We start from the raw sequence: 14455 nt of genomic DNA, 5'->3' as shown, positions 1-14455 counted from the left end.
AATGACAAAAATAATTTGATTATTGAGTTGACTTCCCTTGTTGTAGACCATAGTTACATTTTTTTGAGAGTGAATTTTTCAAGCAAACTAGAGTAGTTGCTATGGGGGTAGCATGCACCCGAGTTTTTGCCAACCTTGTTTTGCTTGCATGGGAAAAATCAACATATGTTTAAAAGCTCATTTTTTTTTAAATATTCATTTATATCTCAGATTTTTGAATTTTTTTATACTACGGGATGGTATAGAATCTGATATTAAGTCATCTGTAGATCATCTGATTAAGACTACCAATTTTTTTAAATTCACCTCAGCATATGACAAGGAAAAGATCATCTACCTTGACACTAATATCGCATACTACAACAGGTTTCAAATACAACATATACAGAAAACCTACATTTTGCAACTCATATTTGCATTTTTAAGTTGCCACCCACTTACCTAGGAGAAAAGTCTTGTGAAAGGTCAGTGCATTTGGGTTGCTAGAATGACTTCACATCAAGACATGTTCTGAGAGTTAGCGGTTCAGATGGACATGTTCTCGGCCAGGTGTTATCCTGTTAATTTGGTCAAGGATATTAGCAGGCAAATATTTAATGAGTGGGGTGGTACGTATAAACCTTTATTGGGAATAGGCTGGACAAATGGATATGACAGGTGCGAACATGCATTAATTGTTCAGTACAACAATTTTTCTACTGAAATTACTTGTTAAGAACTGGAATATTTTTAAAGCCAACGCTGTACTTTACAGACTGTTAGGAGCAGAGCCTGCTTTTATATTTAAGACAGCACCTAATTTTAAAAATTTGTTTGAAAATAACAACACAGGTAGGGTTTCCATGGAACAACAAGGAGGTGCTACCCGATGTGGGTGTTGTAACTAATGTGCATATATTTTATAAGGTGAAAGTGTCTTATTAGGCAATATTTTAAAGTCCAAAGTATTTTTACGTAAAGGCAATTGTTCCTCTAAGGGGGTGGTGTACACTGCTAAATGTTCTGAATGCCCTGCTTTTTAAGTGGGCAAAACTGAACAGTGTTTTAGAACAAGAATTTATGGACATCTGTATAATATTTGAAACAAAATTGAAAGTAATACTCTGTATAAACACACCTTTAGTTTGTGTTTTTATTTTGGAACAAGTATCTCAAAACCAAAAAGTGTGGGGGGGTGGACAGTTTTATTGGAAACCACTGAACTGGTGTGGCAACTTATGTTATGTACCCCCCCCCCCCCCAGGTTTGAATCAATATACATCTATCGCACCTATATTGCAGACATATATAAGATATTAGAATTTCTTAGCCTTCAAGTTATTTACTGTGTCACACAATCCTGGATATGTCTTGTATAGTATTTATTATTCAATATTTTTTTACTGCATTCTGCTATTTTAGGTGATCTTACGGCCAGTAGCTTGGTTTTATTTTTAATTGCTTGATATGGGCATTTGAATATGATTAAATCAGTAAATTATTCAATTACGAGATTATCCAATGAAAATTTTTTGTACTGCACTTATATACCTTTATTGAACTACCACTTGTGACATAGGCACATTTACATTTATGTAAAAGTAATCAAACTGTATTAAGTTAAAATTAACAACCACTATGCTTCACATATATTGCTATATATCACACAGTCTAAGCAACATTACATAAATTAATTCCTGTCCTTTTTTAAATCAAGAAACATTTTTACTAAACCATCACTTATGACATAAGCAATCATACATTTATATAAATGAAAACAAACCACACCAACACAATCTTAGTTGCAAGCATTTTACATCACAAACTATACTGACACTCCCAGTTGCAAACATTATACACCACTTATAACCTACCTAATTGCTTTCAAACATTACATAGCTCATTTTAGTCCTGCCTTGTTTTAAACCTCATCCCTCTCCTTTATGTCTTGTTCCTACAATTCCCATTTCTCCTATGTAGTTTGCTCTTACCTTTTTCTAAAGATCTCAATTCCAGTTGTTCATAGGTAGGTACAAGGCTATTGGCCCAAGGGCCTACGTAAGCCTAGCCAACAAGGTTCCCTGGCTTATGCCACCCAAGAAAGTTATTTTCCTGTGCCACTGTCCAGCAGAGACACAGAAGTGATCCACGGGGTATATTTCCTATTTCCCATCCACTCATCAAGATTTTTCTTGAAGAGTGCTAATGAAGAACTTTGCTTGACATAGATGGGTAGCCTGTTCCAGAGTATGGAAGTCTCTGGGACAGGAATTTATCCTTCCAGCATGTCCTGCTTATTGTGGTGGCAAGGTTTAGTTCCCTACAGTGTGTAGCTCGTTGGGATTGGGATTTCTTTAGGTGTAGCAAGTCCAACAGCTCTGGGTTTGACATAGCTTTATATGTTAGGCAGAGATCACCACGGAGTAGGCGACATGCTACAGTTATTTGCGGAGGTCAGTGTAGGGCATTTGTTTAAGGTCAGTAATCCTCTTTGTGAGGTAATTCTGTGGCCTTTCTAGCTGCTGCAGATGTCTTGTGAGGTACATTCCAATTCTAAGTGGTGTATAATGTTTGCAATTGGGAGTGTCAGTATGGTTTTTGATGTAAAATGCTTGCAACTAAGATTGTGTTGGTGTGGTTTGTTTTCATTTATATAAATGTTGTTGTGTCTTTCGGCTTTTCCTGGTTAGGGGTCACCACAGCAGAACTCCGGTCCACTAAGGATTGACAGTTGATTTTTACGTGCTGAGTTGCCAGCCCTAACGCACAACCTTCAACGAAGGTACGCCCATTCACGCATGTCTCCACGTAGAAGATGCTCTAGCTGAGAGTCGAACCGGTCAGCGTCTTACTGTGAGGTGACAACGCTACCGCAGCACCACCACCACCGTGGATATTTTCATTTATATAAATGTATGATTGCTTATGTCATAAGTGATGGTTTAATAAAGATGTTTCTTGAAAGGACAGGATTTAATTTATGTAATGTTGCTTAGACTGTGTGATATATAGCAATATATGTGAAGCATAGTGGTTGTATCTCTGTCACTATATTCACTACTTCTAATATAGTTGGGTTAGATTTTGATTTCCATTTTCTAGTAATTGCTTTTTTCGTCAGCCGGCACAATTAGAGACAGCAAGGCCTTACCATGTCTAGGCAATTCCAATTCTGTATCATAGCTCAGAAAAATAATCTCCCTTGTCACAGCAATCTGCTCACCCAGCATCTCTGACAGCATATCCCATAGGGAATCCCTAGATTTGCCAGCCCACTGCACTCCCAGAAAAAATGTTCCCAATTACCTCTTTCTTCCCTGTCAGACCTCCAACATTTGCTATCTACCCAAGAAAAATTCTCTGGAGTCTACTTGGGATATAAAAATATCTATGTAAGCATTTCCAAGCAAAAATACTAAATCATCTAGATTTTGTTGCATATATCCTCCCATTGCTTCTTTGTGAATTACTTATCCAGTCTCTCTTCCCAATCCTTTCTAACCTCCTCTGATTAATTCTTATAGTTATCAAGCAATATTTTATATACTCAACTAATTATTTCTTTTTTAATGGCAGCTTCTACTCTAGATTCTACTAAAAACTCTGCCAGTGCTGATCCCAGTCTCTCCTTGTTTCTTGAGCTTCCCCACTGTGTCAACATCATCCCTTTCCACTTTGAATTATAGTTTTCTGCTTCTGCTATGTACAGGAGCCTTAACTGTATAGCTCTGAAATACCCCTTCAAATTATGTAATCCCAGTCTGCCCTGTTCAACTGGAAGAATAATCTTATCCCACTTCACTCTTGCGGTCTTCCCCTCCCAGATAAAGTTCTACAGCTCTTTAATTGCTATTCACAACTTCTCCTCTGGTTGATCAAAATATGCTGACTTGTGTAGAAGTCTAAAGGGACTAAAAACATTTTGACTGCTTCTGTCTTACTTTCCATATCCATATAACAAAGCTTCCATTTTCTCAGTTTTTGTATTATCTTTTGTTAAATATCCTCCCACATATCCTTAGCTGCCACACCAGAATAATTTTAATCCATACTCCTAAATACCTTATTTTATCATTTTCCCATAATTAAGGATATTGCTGAACCAATTCGTGTGTAGGTACATAATTTACCGCTATTTCCTTTGTTTTAGCTTCATTAATTTTTGTATCACAAAAAGATTAGAAACTGTCTAAAATGTTTCACAACACTGTAATGTTTCTTTCTGGTTTTGTCAGATATAAAATGATGCCATCTGCAAATAGAGCTAGCTTTTCTTAACTACCATACCAATTATATCCTTGAATTTTTGAGTGCCTTATTTTCTTTGCCAATGGTTCTAAATATAATGCAAACAACAAAGGGGAAAGAATACATTCCTGTCTGGTTCCTCTGCTTAACCAGAAAGGACTCCACCCACTTGAATTTTCACCTCTGATCCCTCATATATCCTCCTAATTAATCTTATAATTTTTTCAGGAAATGCAAAGGCTTCCATTGCCCTGCTCATAAAGTTTCAGCTTGTACTCTTGTCAAATGCTTTCTCTGCATCAAGAACCACCAACAACAATAGTATTTTCTCACATTCTGCTTCCCTCTGGATCATCAATGTTCTGTTAATCTTGTCAAATGCTTTCATCCACACCACAAAACCACAGTGATCCAATTTTGGCATTACTTTTGTCATTCTTTTAGCAATTATAGACATGAACATTTTATAATCATGGTTTACTATTGAAATGGGCCTGAATGAACCTGGATCCATTGGATATTTACCCTCTTTAGGTATTACAGCTACCACCGTCTTCCAGGATGTTGGTACTTCTACTCTTAAAATACTGCTAAACAAAACCTTCCAGATCTTTACCAGTTTTTCCCTCCTAGCTTCCAAACTTCCACAGGAATACCACCTCTTAACAGAATTAACTGCTGATGCAAGACTGAAGGTTAAAAGTGATGACTCCCTTGCACAGGGGGAGGATCAATGAAAAGGCAGGTAATTACAGGTTTGTCAGGCTTATTTCTGTCCTAATAATGGATGCTGTGATCATCCATCCAGTGCACAAAGAGCTGTTAATACTACATCTGGAACAGTGTATACAGCCAAACGCAGGAAGGGATACAAGGCCAGGAGAAGGAAAGCCATGCAAGCTTACCAAAATGGCAGTAGGACAAGAAGGGATGTAGTATGACGGCAAAGAGCTGGGCATGTACAAATTAAAGAAGAAATGAGAAATTGGGGATTATGCTCTTTATGTAACAAAGAAGTAGGGGAAAAAAGAAGGGGATGGAGTTGAAGAGCAGAGGACAAAAAGGGGGCATGCACTATAATTAGAGAAGAGCACTCAAGCCAGATTTGGGGAACACTTCTTTATGGATTGTGTGGTATGGGTATGGAATGAACTGTTTGAGGCAGAGGTACGTGGTAAATCACCAAGATGTTAAAGAGTTCTAAATTAAATAAAGCTAGGGGGCAGGTATAGGTGGCAAGAATCAACACTAAGGCATTATGGCAGACCCTCAAGTCCTTAGAACTCTTTACAGAGTTAACTGAATTTGTTCATATATTTACATGTTGCTTCGTTGATGACTGTGTAAAAATGTAAAGGCCAAAGTAACAGTCTGGGAACACTAGCCTGGCTGCCATATGATGATGGCATGGAATATACTACTATCTGGTCACACAGCAGTCATCTTACATCTACTACAACCACAGACATCACTTTCACTCTGAGGTGAAACGCTGTAGTACCATCCACAATGCAGTGCAGAAGTATATATATTATCGCCTGCATGACATACACTAAGGCACAGCACACAGCACAGACATACAATCCTTGTAAATTATTTAATCTAGTTAGTGAAAATGATTAGTTTAGAAAAGCTGGTTTGCAATCGGTTTGTAAGAGACTAGACATGTGCAGCTAAATGCAATACAGCCAGATTCTAAAACCGGTACATCGGCTAACATTTCAGTCAAAAGGTAGGTGTCACTGTCCTTTGGGTTTTTCTCAATATTCCAAAGTGCATTAGCCTTGGAGTTGACTACAGTAAGCAGAATATGGTGAAACCTTCATGCAGGGGTTGGAGATTGGGTCCAAATCTTTCTTTAAAGAACTTTTGGAATGTTGTCTACTGTGTGTGTTTTGCAAATTTGCATTTGGCATTACATCACAGAACTACCTTTGAATACAAGAAGATAAAATTAAAATTAATGATTTTGCAAAAGTAGCTAGTAAAGTGATACATGGTTTCACATAGAGTTGTCATTTGATAGAATACATTAAAAAATAGTCTTCAGAATGGGTAATTGGGATATGCATATGGGTAGAAACAAGTATTGATCAAGGTCAACAGATTGTCTTGAATTAGTGACCCAATAAAAACAAAGATGTCTGGTAAAACAAAGCTGAATACTAAATTAAACATATACTTAGCAGCTTTGAAATGGTAAAGTACATGAACCACCTTTGTTCAAGGAACAAGGTATCCTGCTGTTTCTCCCCAGTTAAAATTAATGAGGTGAAAATGCAGTACTTACTGCCTCGTAGGACATGTCATTATATGCTCGCAGTGTACACCTAACAATATGGAATCTCACATTAAAAACTCATTTGCGTATAATTTCATGTTACAGTAATGTTCTGCTTATGACAGACTCACCTTGAATGCCATGAACTTGTGGTAAGGTTTTGGGGCCCAGGCATACACTTCAACGGAGTTCTTTAGTGCAATGACGAGAAATTTTATCCTCTCATATTTAACTAAAAAAAAAAAAAAACAGTGTTAGCATCGGAAGTGTTATTTTATACTTTATTTGCACATTCAAAATATTTAGGATATTAAACTCAATGTTTATTGTTTTTGTTAATTTACTGTGTAAATTACAGTAATGAGAAGGACCCATACAAAACAGCAATACCTTAGCAGTATATGGCATGTGCTAAATTTCAAATATCCCTAAGTTAACTTACTATACTCCAACAGATATTAAATTTCAGTGACAAATCAAATAACCACATCCTGTACCAGTTTCATTTACCTGATAATCTTACAAATTACTCAGTAACACTTCTTTCATGCTTTTTTCTACGCTTATGGCCAAAGGAATCCACTGAAAAGTTCAGCTACATCACCCAGAACTTCTGGGAGACAAACAAACAGTTACTCCCCCATTAAGTAGATTTTTCTCATACATTCTAAGTAAAAATCTGCAATCACTCATCCAGACTGTTTTTAAAGGTTGCTAGAGCAGCTGTCTGCTTGATATGCAAAGGAAGCCTATTCCACAAATGGGGAATGCATTGGGTTGGATACTAGTCACACCATTTGGTGATGTTTATGTAGCAGCACAGGTTTTAGGTCGCTATAGCAGGTGTTTGTTTTACCACTGGTAGCACTTAGGCAAATGAGTTTGAAGAGTGCTGGTTCCTTCAGTGCATGGAAGATTAAGAACAGATCAACCCACAGAAGTCCAATTTATATGGCGTAGAGAGATGGGGCTTTTACTCTATCATGGTAGCTAAGGTTACTGACAATGGGTCTATGTCATATCACTGAATGGCCATATTGTTGATCATCTCATTAACAATGCAGTCCGTAAGCCCCCGTCCCTGCTAATTATATATACAACTCTGAGATCGCACTACAGTGGGGAAAAGGGCACATTTCCTAGTCCCTACCGTAACACAATCTCAGTCGGAATGGTTCAATAGCCTGCATTGTCGATGAGATTACATTCAACAATGTGGCCATTTAATGATATGACATAGACCTTCTGAGAACACAGAACTTTTTGGTGAGGAAATTTTGAGACTTCTCAAGTTAATTTAGATATTTAGCTAAGTGCATGCACAAAAGGGGACACTGTATTCAATGATGTGCTTAATAAGGAATCCATAAAGTGAGACTAACTTCTTTGGTCCATGCGGAGATACCAAGAAAAGTAAACTGTACACAGTAGTAGGATTTTCTAACCACCTCAGAGACATGGTGGTCAAAGGGGAATCTGCCCAAATGCTAATGAATGTATCAGATCTAAGCGAACCATTATCTATATGGTAAATATAAGAACTGCTAATTTTACCAAAAGAAACTATGCAGCATTTCTTGGTATTGAGGATAAATCACATGATTAACATGCCACAAATTTGTTTGGCCTAGCTCTTGCTGGAGAATTTGAGTATCGGAAAGGGATTTTGTAACTGCTCCCAATTAGCATTAACTGTATGACCCTTATCAACAGTGTCAGTAACCTTTTCAAGAAGCTCAGCCACACCGAACATGATCTGTTTTTATAAATGTAAACTGGTATGGCTTCAGGGAGATAAGGTCTCCTATATCATTGCTTATAAGCCACATTATAAGAAGCTGCACAGGCTTGCAAACAATACTGATAACTAATATGCCTAATAATTCCTATAAGGAGCATAGCAAAGGTGGGGCAAATGGGGAAGACCACCAAGGCACAAAGTGTTACATGGTGTGACTGAGAAGTGCAGTACCTGCATTCATTTTTCCTTTTTCACATGAAAGGCACTTCAGCACTTTGTGTATATTACACTATAAGCAGCCAATATCACTATAGTATAAAAATAGCAGACATTCTTTTTTTTTGTGATCTTCAGTTGAACTACTGAGCGATGTGGATCTGGTTGTTGGAAGCCAAGTGGTACATTTTTTGCTCTACGATTGAGGAGCTATATCGGGGATCTGCAACATGCACTGGATGAGCCAGTGGCAATTCAGACTCCAAGGGTCAGTACAGGAGCTACCTTTAAGTAAGCACCCACAACAGTTATTCTCCACACACACAAGGGATGGGACAGAAAGACTCAATTTGAATAGGTGATTGAGGGGGTTTGCTAGATGGGACTTAGAGCTCCTCACCAAAATGCAACTGGTATTTTCAATTCTGAAGGTGGCAAAAGAACTTTGTCCAAAGTTATTTCAAGATGGTGGAAATGAGGGGAACAGTGGGACAAGAAGGATAATGGACAGGGTGAAACTGAAAGAAAAATTTGTCTAGAGAATATTAGCAATGGCCTTGTGGTCACAGAAAGTTGTACATTATAGTTAAGTTCAGGGCAGAATTGTTGTTGTTTACTTCTAAGCTTACTAATCATACCTCTCAACCTCTTAGAGCAAATAATCTGGGCAAAGCCTAAAATGATGGGGGGACAAATAGGGACAGATTTTAAATATTGCTCTTACAGACTTAGAAAGATGATAGAATAGGTTTTGCATTAGCATGAATTTTCTGAAGGATGTGGAGTCTTAAACTCAAATGTTTGTCATTATTTAATGACTTCAGTCCTCAGCTACAGTGGATATAAAAAGTTTACACACCCCTGTTAAAATGCCATGTTTTTGTGATATAAAAAAATGAGACCACAATAAATAATTTCAAAACTTTTCCCACCTTTAATGTGACCTATAACATGTACAATTCAATTGACATCTGTTAGGAGGAAATAAATATAAAAAAAAAAAAAATACACTACGCTGGTTGCATAAGTGTGCACACCCTTAAACTAATACTTTGTTGAAGCACCTTTTGATTTAATTACAACATTCAATCTTCTTGGGTACACACCTGCCATCAATTAAAGAGACTGCTTAACCCCAAATAATGTTCAGCTGTCCTAGTAGGATTTTCATGACATTTACTCAGTTGCCTGCTACAGCAAAAGCCATGGTTCGCAGAGAGCTTACAAAGCATCAAAGGGATCTCATTGTTGAAAGGTATTCAGGGGAAGGGTACAAAAGAATTTCCACAGCACTGGATATACCATGGAACACAATGAAGACAGTCATCAAAAAGTGGAGAAAATATGCGACAACAGTGACGTTGCAAAGGCCAAGAACCCTACACAACACTGAAGGAGCTGCAGGAATTTCTGGCAAGTTCTGGTTGTGTACTACATGTGACAACAATCTCCCATATTCTCCATATGTCTGGACTATGGGGTAGAGTTGCAAGATGGAAGCCTTTTCTTACACAGAAAAACATCCAGGCCCAGCTAAAATTTGCAAAACAATACCTCAGGTCTCCCAAAAGCATGTGGGAAAATGTGTTATGGTCTGATGATACCAAGGCTGAACTTTTTGGCCACAATTCCAAAAGGTACGTTTGGCACAAAAACAACACTTCGCATCACCAAAAGAACACCATCTCCACGGTGAAGCATGGTGGTGTGGCAGTACCATGCTGAGGTTGCTTTTCTTCAGCTGGAACTGTGGCCTTAGTCAAGGCAGAGGGAATTATGGACAGTTCCAAATACCAGTCACTTCTGACCCAAAACCTTCAGGTGTCTGCTAGAAAGCTGAAGATGGAGAGGAATTTCACCTTTCAACATGACAATGACCCCAAGGATACATCCAAATCAGCAAAATAATAGCTTCACCAGAAGAAAATTTAAGTTTGGGAATGGCCCAACCACAGCCCAGACCTAAATCCAATAGAAAATCTGTGGGGTGGCCTGAAGAGGGCTGTGCACAAGAGATACCCTCACAATCTGATTTGGAGCGCTTTTGAAAGGACGAGTGGGCAAATATTGCCAAGTCAAGATGTGCTATGCTGTTAGACTCCTACCCAAGAAGACTGAATGCTGTACATTCAAAGTAATAGTTTAAATGTGTGCACACACAACAAAGTATTAGTTTAAGGGTATGCACACTTATGCAACCAGCACAGTGTATTTTCTTTTTATTTTTTTATATTTTTCCCCTAACAGATTTGTTTGTTTTTCAATTGAATTGTACAGGTTATAGGTCACATTAAAGGTGGGAAACGTTTTGAAATGATTTATCGTGGTCTTATTTTTTATATCACAAAAACCTGGCATTTTGACAGGGGTGTGTAAACTTTTTATATCCACTGCATTTGCCAGAAAAGTACAGATTTTAGGAGGAACACACCAAAAATATGAGGCAAAAATCTGGACATTCTGCGAAAATCTATACAATTGAGAGGTATGTTACTAATAAAGCGGAAGAAGGTTTTATAGCTATCGTTTGAATTAGTTGCTACCTTAAGTTCATAACTGGCCTTGTAACTCCTAATGGTAAGTTTGAGGAACTGATTTAACTGTTTTTAAAAATATTTATGATGATGAAATTCACATTTTTATAGATATCCAAGATGTTTTCTTTTCCTAAACCGCTACAATAAGCAGCAGCCCAATTTATAATGTTTGACAAATGTATATATGGTAGATCAAGCAGCAGCATTACAGATATCACTTACTGACGAAAAGCCAATAACAGCTGTAAAGGTGGCTACAGCTCTTGTGGTGTGTGATTTTTGACTTACAGTGTAATATCTTGTTTTGCTTTGCATCAACAAAATAAATACAGCCTGAAAGCCATTTAGAAAGAAACTTTTGATACTTTTTGTCCAACTATGCATCTGGCGATAAATGCAACTGTCAATATCTAAGGTAAGCAAAGTACATTACCTTTTTTAATATATAGTTTGAAAAGAATACTGGTAAATTTATCAGTTGGTGCATGTCAGAGGCATCCTTGGGAAAGAAGGATGGATTAGTCCTGAGGGAAACTCAGTCTTTGTGAAAAGTAAATAAGGACGGTCTTACCAACTAATCTTGCCTCCCTATCATCCCTAACAATATTTAAACCAGCCTTAAAAAAACTATATCCTTAGCAAATGGATCTGCCCTTCCACTACTCCCAGCTGATAACTATTTATTCTCCACAAGCATCTCTCGAATTCCGTTTCTACCTCACATCTACCACTCTAAATAATCTTCCATTGACATACTCAGTAGGAAGAAATTATAACACTAACTCTTGCTTGTTCAATTATCTTTAACATTTTGTAAATATGAATCTTGCTTTAATGCCTCCATGCAGCATATAACAAACTAGGTGATATTTGCTACTACTATAATATAGAGCCTCCTTCTTTCAGTCTTATTCCAAACATGCATAAAATGCCACTAATGACCTGCTGTTTCTATAACATCAGATTGATATTATTATATACTTTATTGGTGCTTAGCCTTGATGATTTATACAGGGTACATCTATGTAATATTTTAGAATATTCCTACTAAGCATTTCTTGCCTTGTATTATACATGTTTGTGCCACATTTGTATACATTTTGTTTTCCTTATTTTGTATTTTACTGTTGTAACTGGTGCTTTTCTCCCTGAGCCTCTGGTGAAAAAGGACATGTGTCCAGTTGTACTTTCCCAGCGAACAAATGTAAAATAAATACATAAATAAAGGTATGAGGATAAGACATGGCATTCTGAAATTCTCCTAGCTAAAGTGAAGACTACCAAAAAAATGTTTTCCATGAAAGGAGCTTTAGATCTGCTGAGGAAGCTTATTCAAACTGGGTTATGGTTAGAACTGCCAAAACTAGATATAGGTCACAGGGATCTTTGACTGGAGGTCTAAGCAGAAAGCTTCCTTTACGAAAGCCTTGCAGAATTTGAGGGAAGCAAGTGATCAGTCTTTGAAGCCAATGTGAAAACTAGAAATTGCATATAATAGCACCTTGATGGTAGACTAACTAGAACATGAACTGACAAGGGAAACTAGGAACTGGAGAATAAATGCAAAGTAGAGAATGTATTTGTATCTGAAGGTGTGCACAGGAGACAATAGTTTCCATTTGCTGCAATAAATCCTGCAGGTGCAATATTTTTTGAGACTGTTAGGATTCCAAACACTTTCATGTGTAGGGATATATCACTGGCCATCACTGGAACTAGAGGAACCAAGTGGTCAACTTCAAGTTGGAAATGTCTGGGTGTGGCTACCCAGAACAGTAAGAGATTAGATCATGAATGGCATCCAAGACCCAAGGAGGCTCCCACATATGAGGTTTTAGAAGATGGAACAGGACCTGTCTGGGCCAGAAGGGGGCTATGACAATAACAGATGCACTGCACTTCATTGCTTTCTCCAGAAATCTGGGTATTGGGGAAGGGGAGGTGGAGTAAAGGAGCCCTGGAGGCCATTACTGAGACAGTGCACACCATGCTAACTGTCCCTGTGGGTGAATCAAGGCAAAATACTTGCTGCATTTGGTTTTGTAAAGAGAGGAGAAAAGATAACAGTAAAGAGTGCCCTGATGATTGAAAATCTGATTGTTTTTTGCCGGAATTAGGGACTTGATGAGCTTGTCTGCAAGGTAAATCAGAAGTCCAGGGATGTGCGAGTTGCAATACGAAGACAGTGCAAGGCCAATTTCTACTGCCAAACACTTATTGCTTCCTGACACATGGGGATAGGATCTGGTTCCTCCCTGCTTGCTGATGTACCAAGTTACAGTCATGTTTTCTGTTTGTATAGATATACCTTGTGGAAGGTGATTCTGAGGTTCCTGCAACACAAGAAGAACTGCTCTCAGCTGCATAGTTTATGCGATTAACAAAATCCTTACCTGAATATTGAGCTTGGACATTCTCTTTTCGTAACGGCTCCCCACCCCAGGGAGGAAGTATTCATTTTCACCTCTGTAACCAGGGCTGCAGTTACAATCTGTTTTCGTGAATGAACCATTGGTGTCTGCAACCATCACCTCTTGTGAGGTCTGTATGAGTTCATTATTATGATGGCTTTGCTTATACATTATAAGTATCAACAATCACAAAAACAAAGTTAACATGCATACACACTGAGAAGAAATGTTGTTACTATACCTATTAATACTGCTTGAGAAAGTACTCGGACAGATGATGTTCTGTTTATCTCTGCATTTTTTCTTCCCCATGATGAGTTTGAAAACAGTGGATTGAATTCAACACTCAACTCCACTTAACAAATTTAAATTAAATAGCAAACAAATACAATAAACTGAGCAACCTTATAGCCTAACAATTATATCAACAGATATTCAGGGCATAAACAGATTAGGCTGCAGTCTGTTCATCTCAGTGAGGAGTCAAGATGGTTGCTTTGTTCTCACCGTACGATACTCTCCTTAAACAGAATACTTTTAACCTCTCACTGAAATGACAAAACAAATTTTATACATAACTGCTGCCTGTGCAATCCACTAAGTTGCACATGGGTTTTCTCTAACTTCTACCTCTAAAATCTTAGAATGTATAAATGTAACTACTGTATGTGTATAAATGTAAATAGAAATGTAACTGCTCTGTGTTTAACTGGAATTAATAATAATGCAAGGTAAACAAATGGAGCTTTTCTCCCCAGGCTTACACTATAAATGGGTATTGCCCAGTCAGACCTTTCTGGTAAACAAAGACAAATAAATAAATAAATGTATCACTCCAACAATTTCCTTAAGATAAAAATGCAGCTTTTCTGGGTTAAATGCGGACTACTTTTGGCAGCAGCAGCCATTTGTGAAGCTGGTTGCCTTGTAATTATGATGTGCAGCATCTTTTCTTGAGTCTGTGAACTAACGAAAAACAAGCACAAAGTAAATAAAATAAGAAGGGCAAATCTAGCTTAGTCTCCACAGCTAAAGACCATGA

General features: G+C 37.7%; 1 protein-coding gene across 1 annotated transcript in view; it reads right to left on the bottom strand.

The window, feature by feature from the left end:
* NRK (Nik related kinase) overlaps positions 1–14455 on the bottom strand; it is a 2110367-nt gene that overhangs the window by 109139 nt on the left and 1986773 nt on the right. Inside the window, exon 27 of the mRNA XM_044057244.1 lies at positions 6640–6740. Within this exon, the coding sequence (XP_043913179.1) occupies positions 6640–6740 (101 nt within the window). The remainder of the gene's footprint in view (positions 1–6639; positions 6741–14455) is intronic.

This window comes from Protopterus annectens, chromosome 15.part0 (assembly GCF_019279795.1).
Source record: "Protopterus annectens isolate FY-2018-M chromosome 15.part0, PAN1.0, whole genome shotgun sequence".
NCBI lineage: Eukaryota > Metazoa > Chordata > Ceratodontiformes > Protopteridae > Protopterus > Protopterus annectens.
Note: the sequence above shows the minus strand (reverse complement) of the source record. Positions and strands in the feature narration are given on the sequence as shown.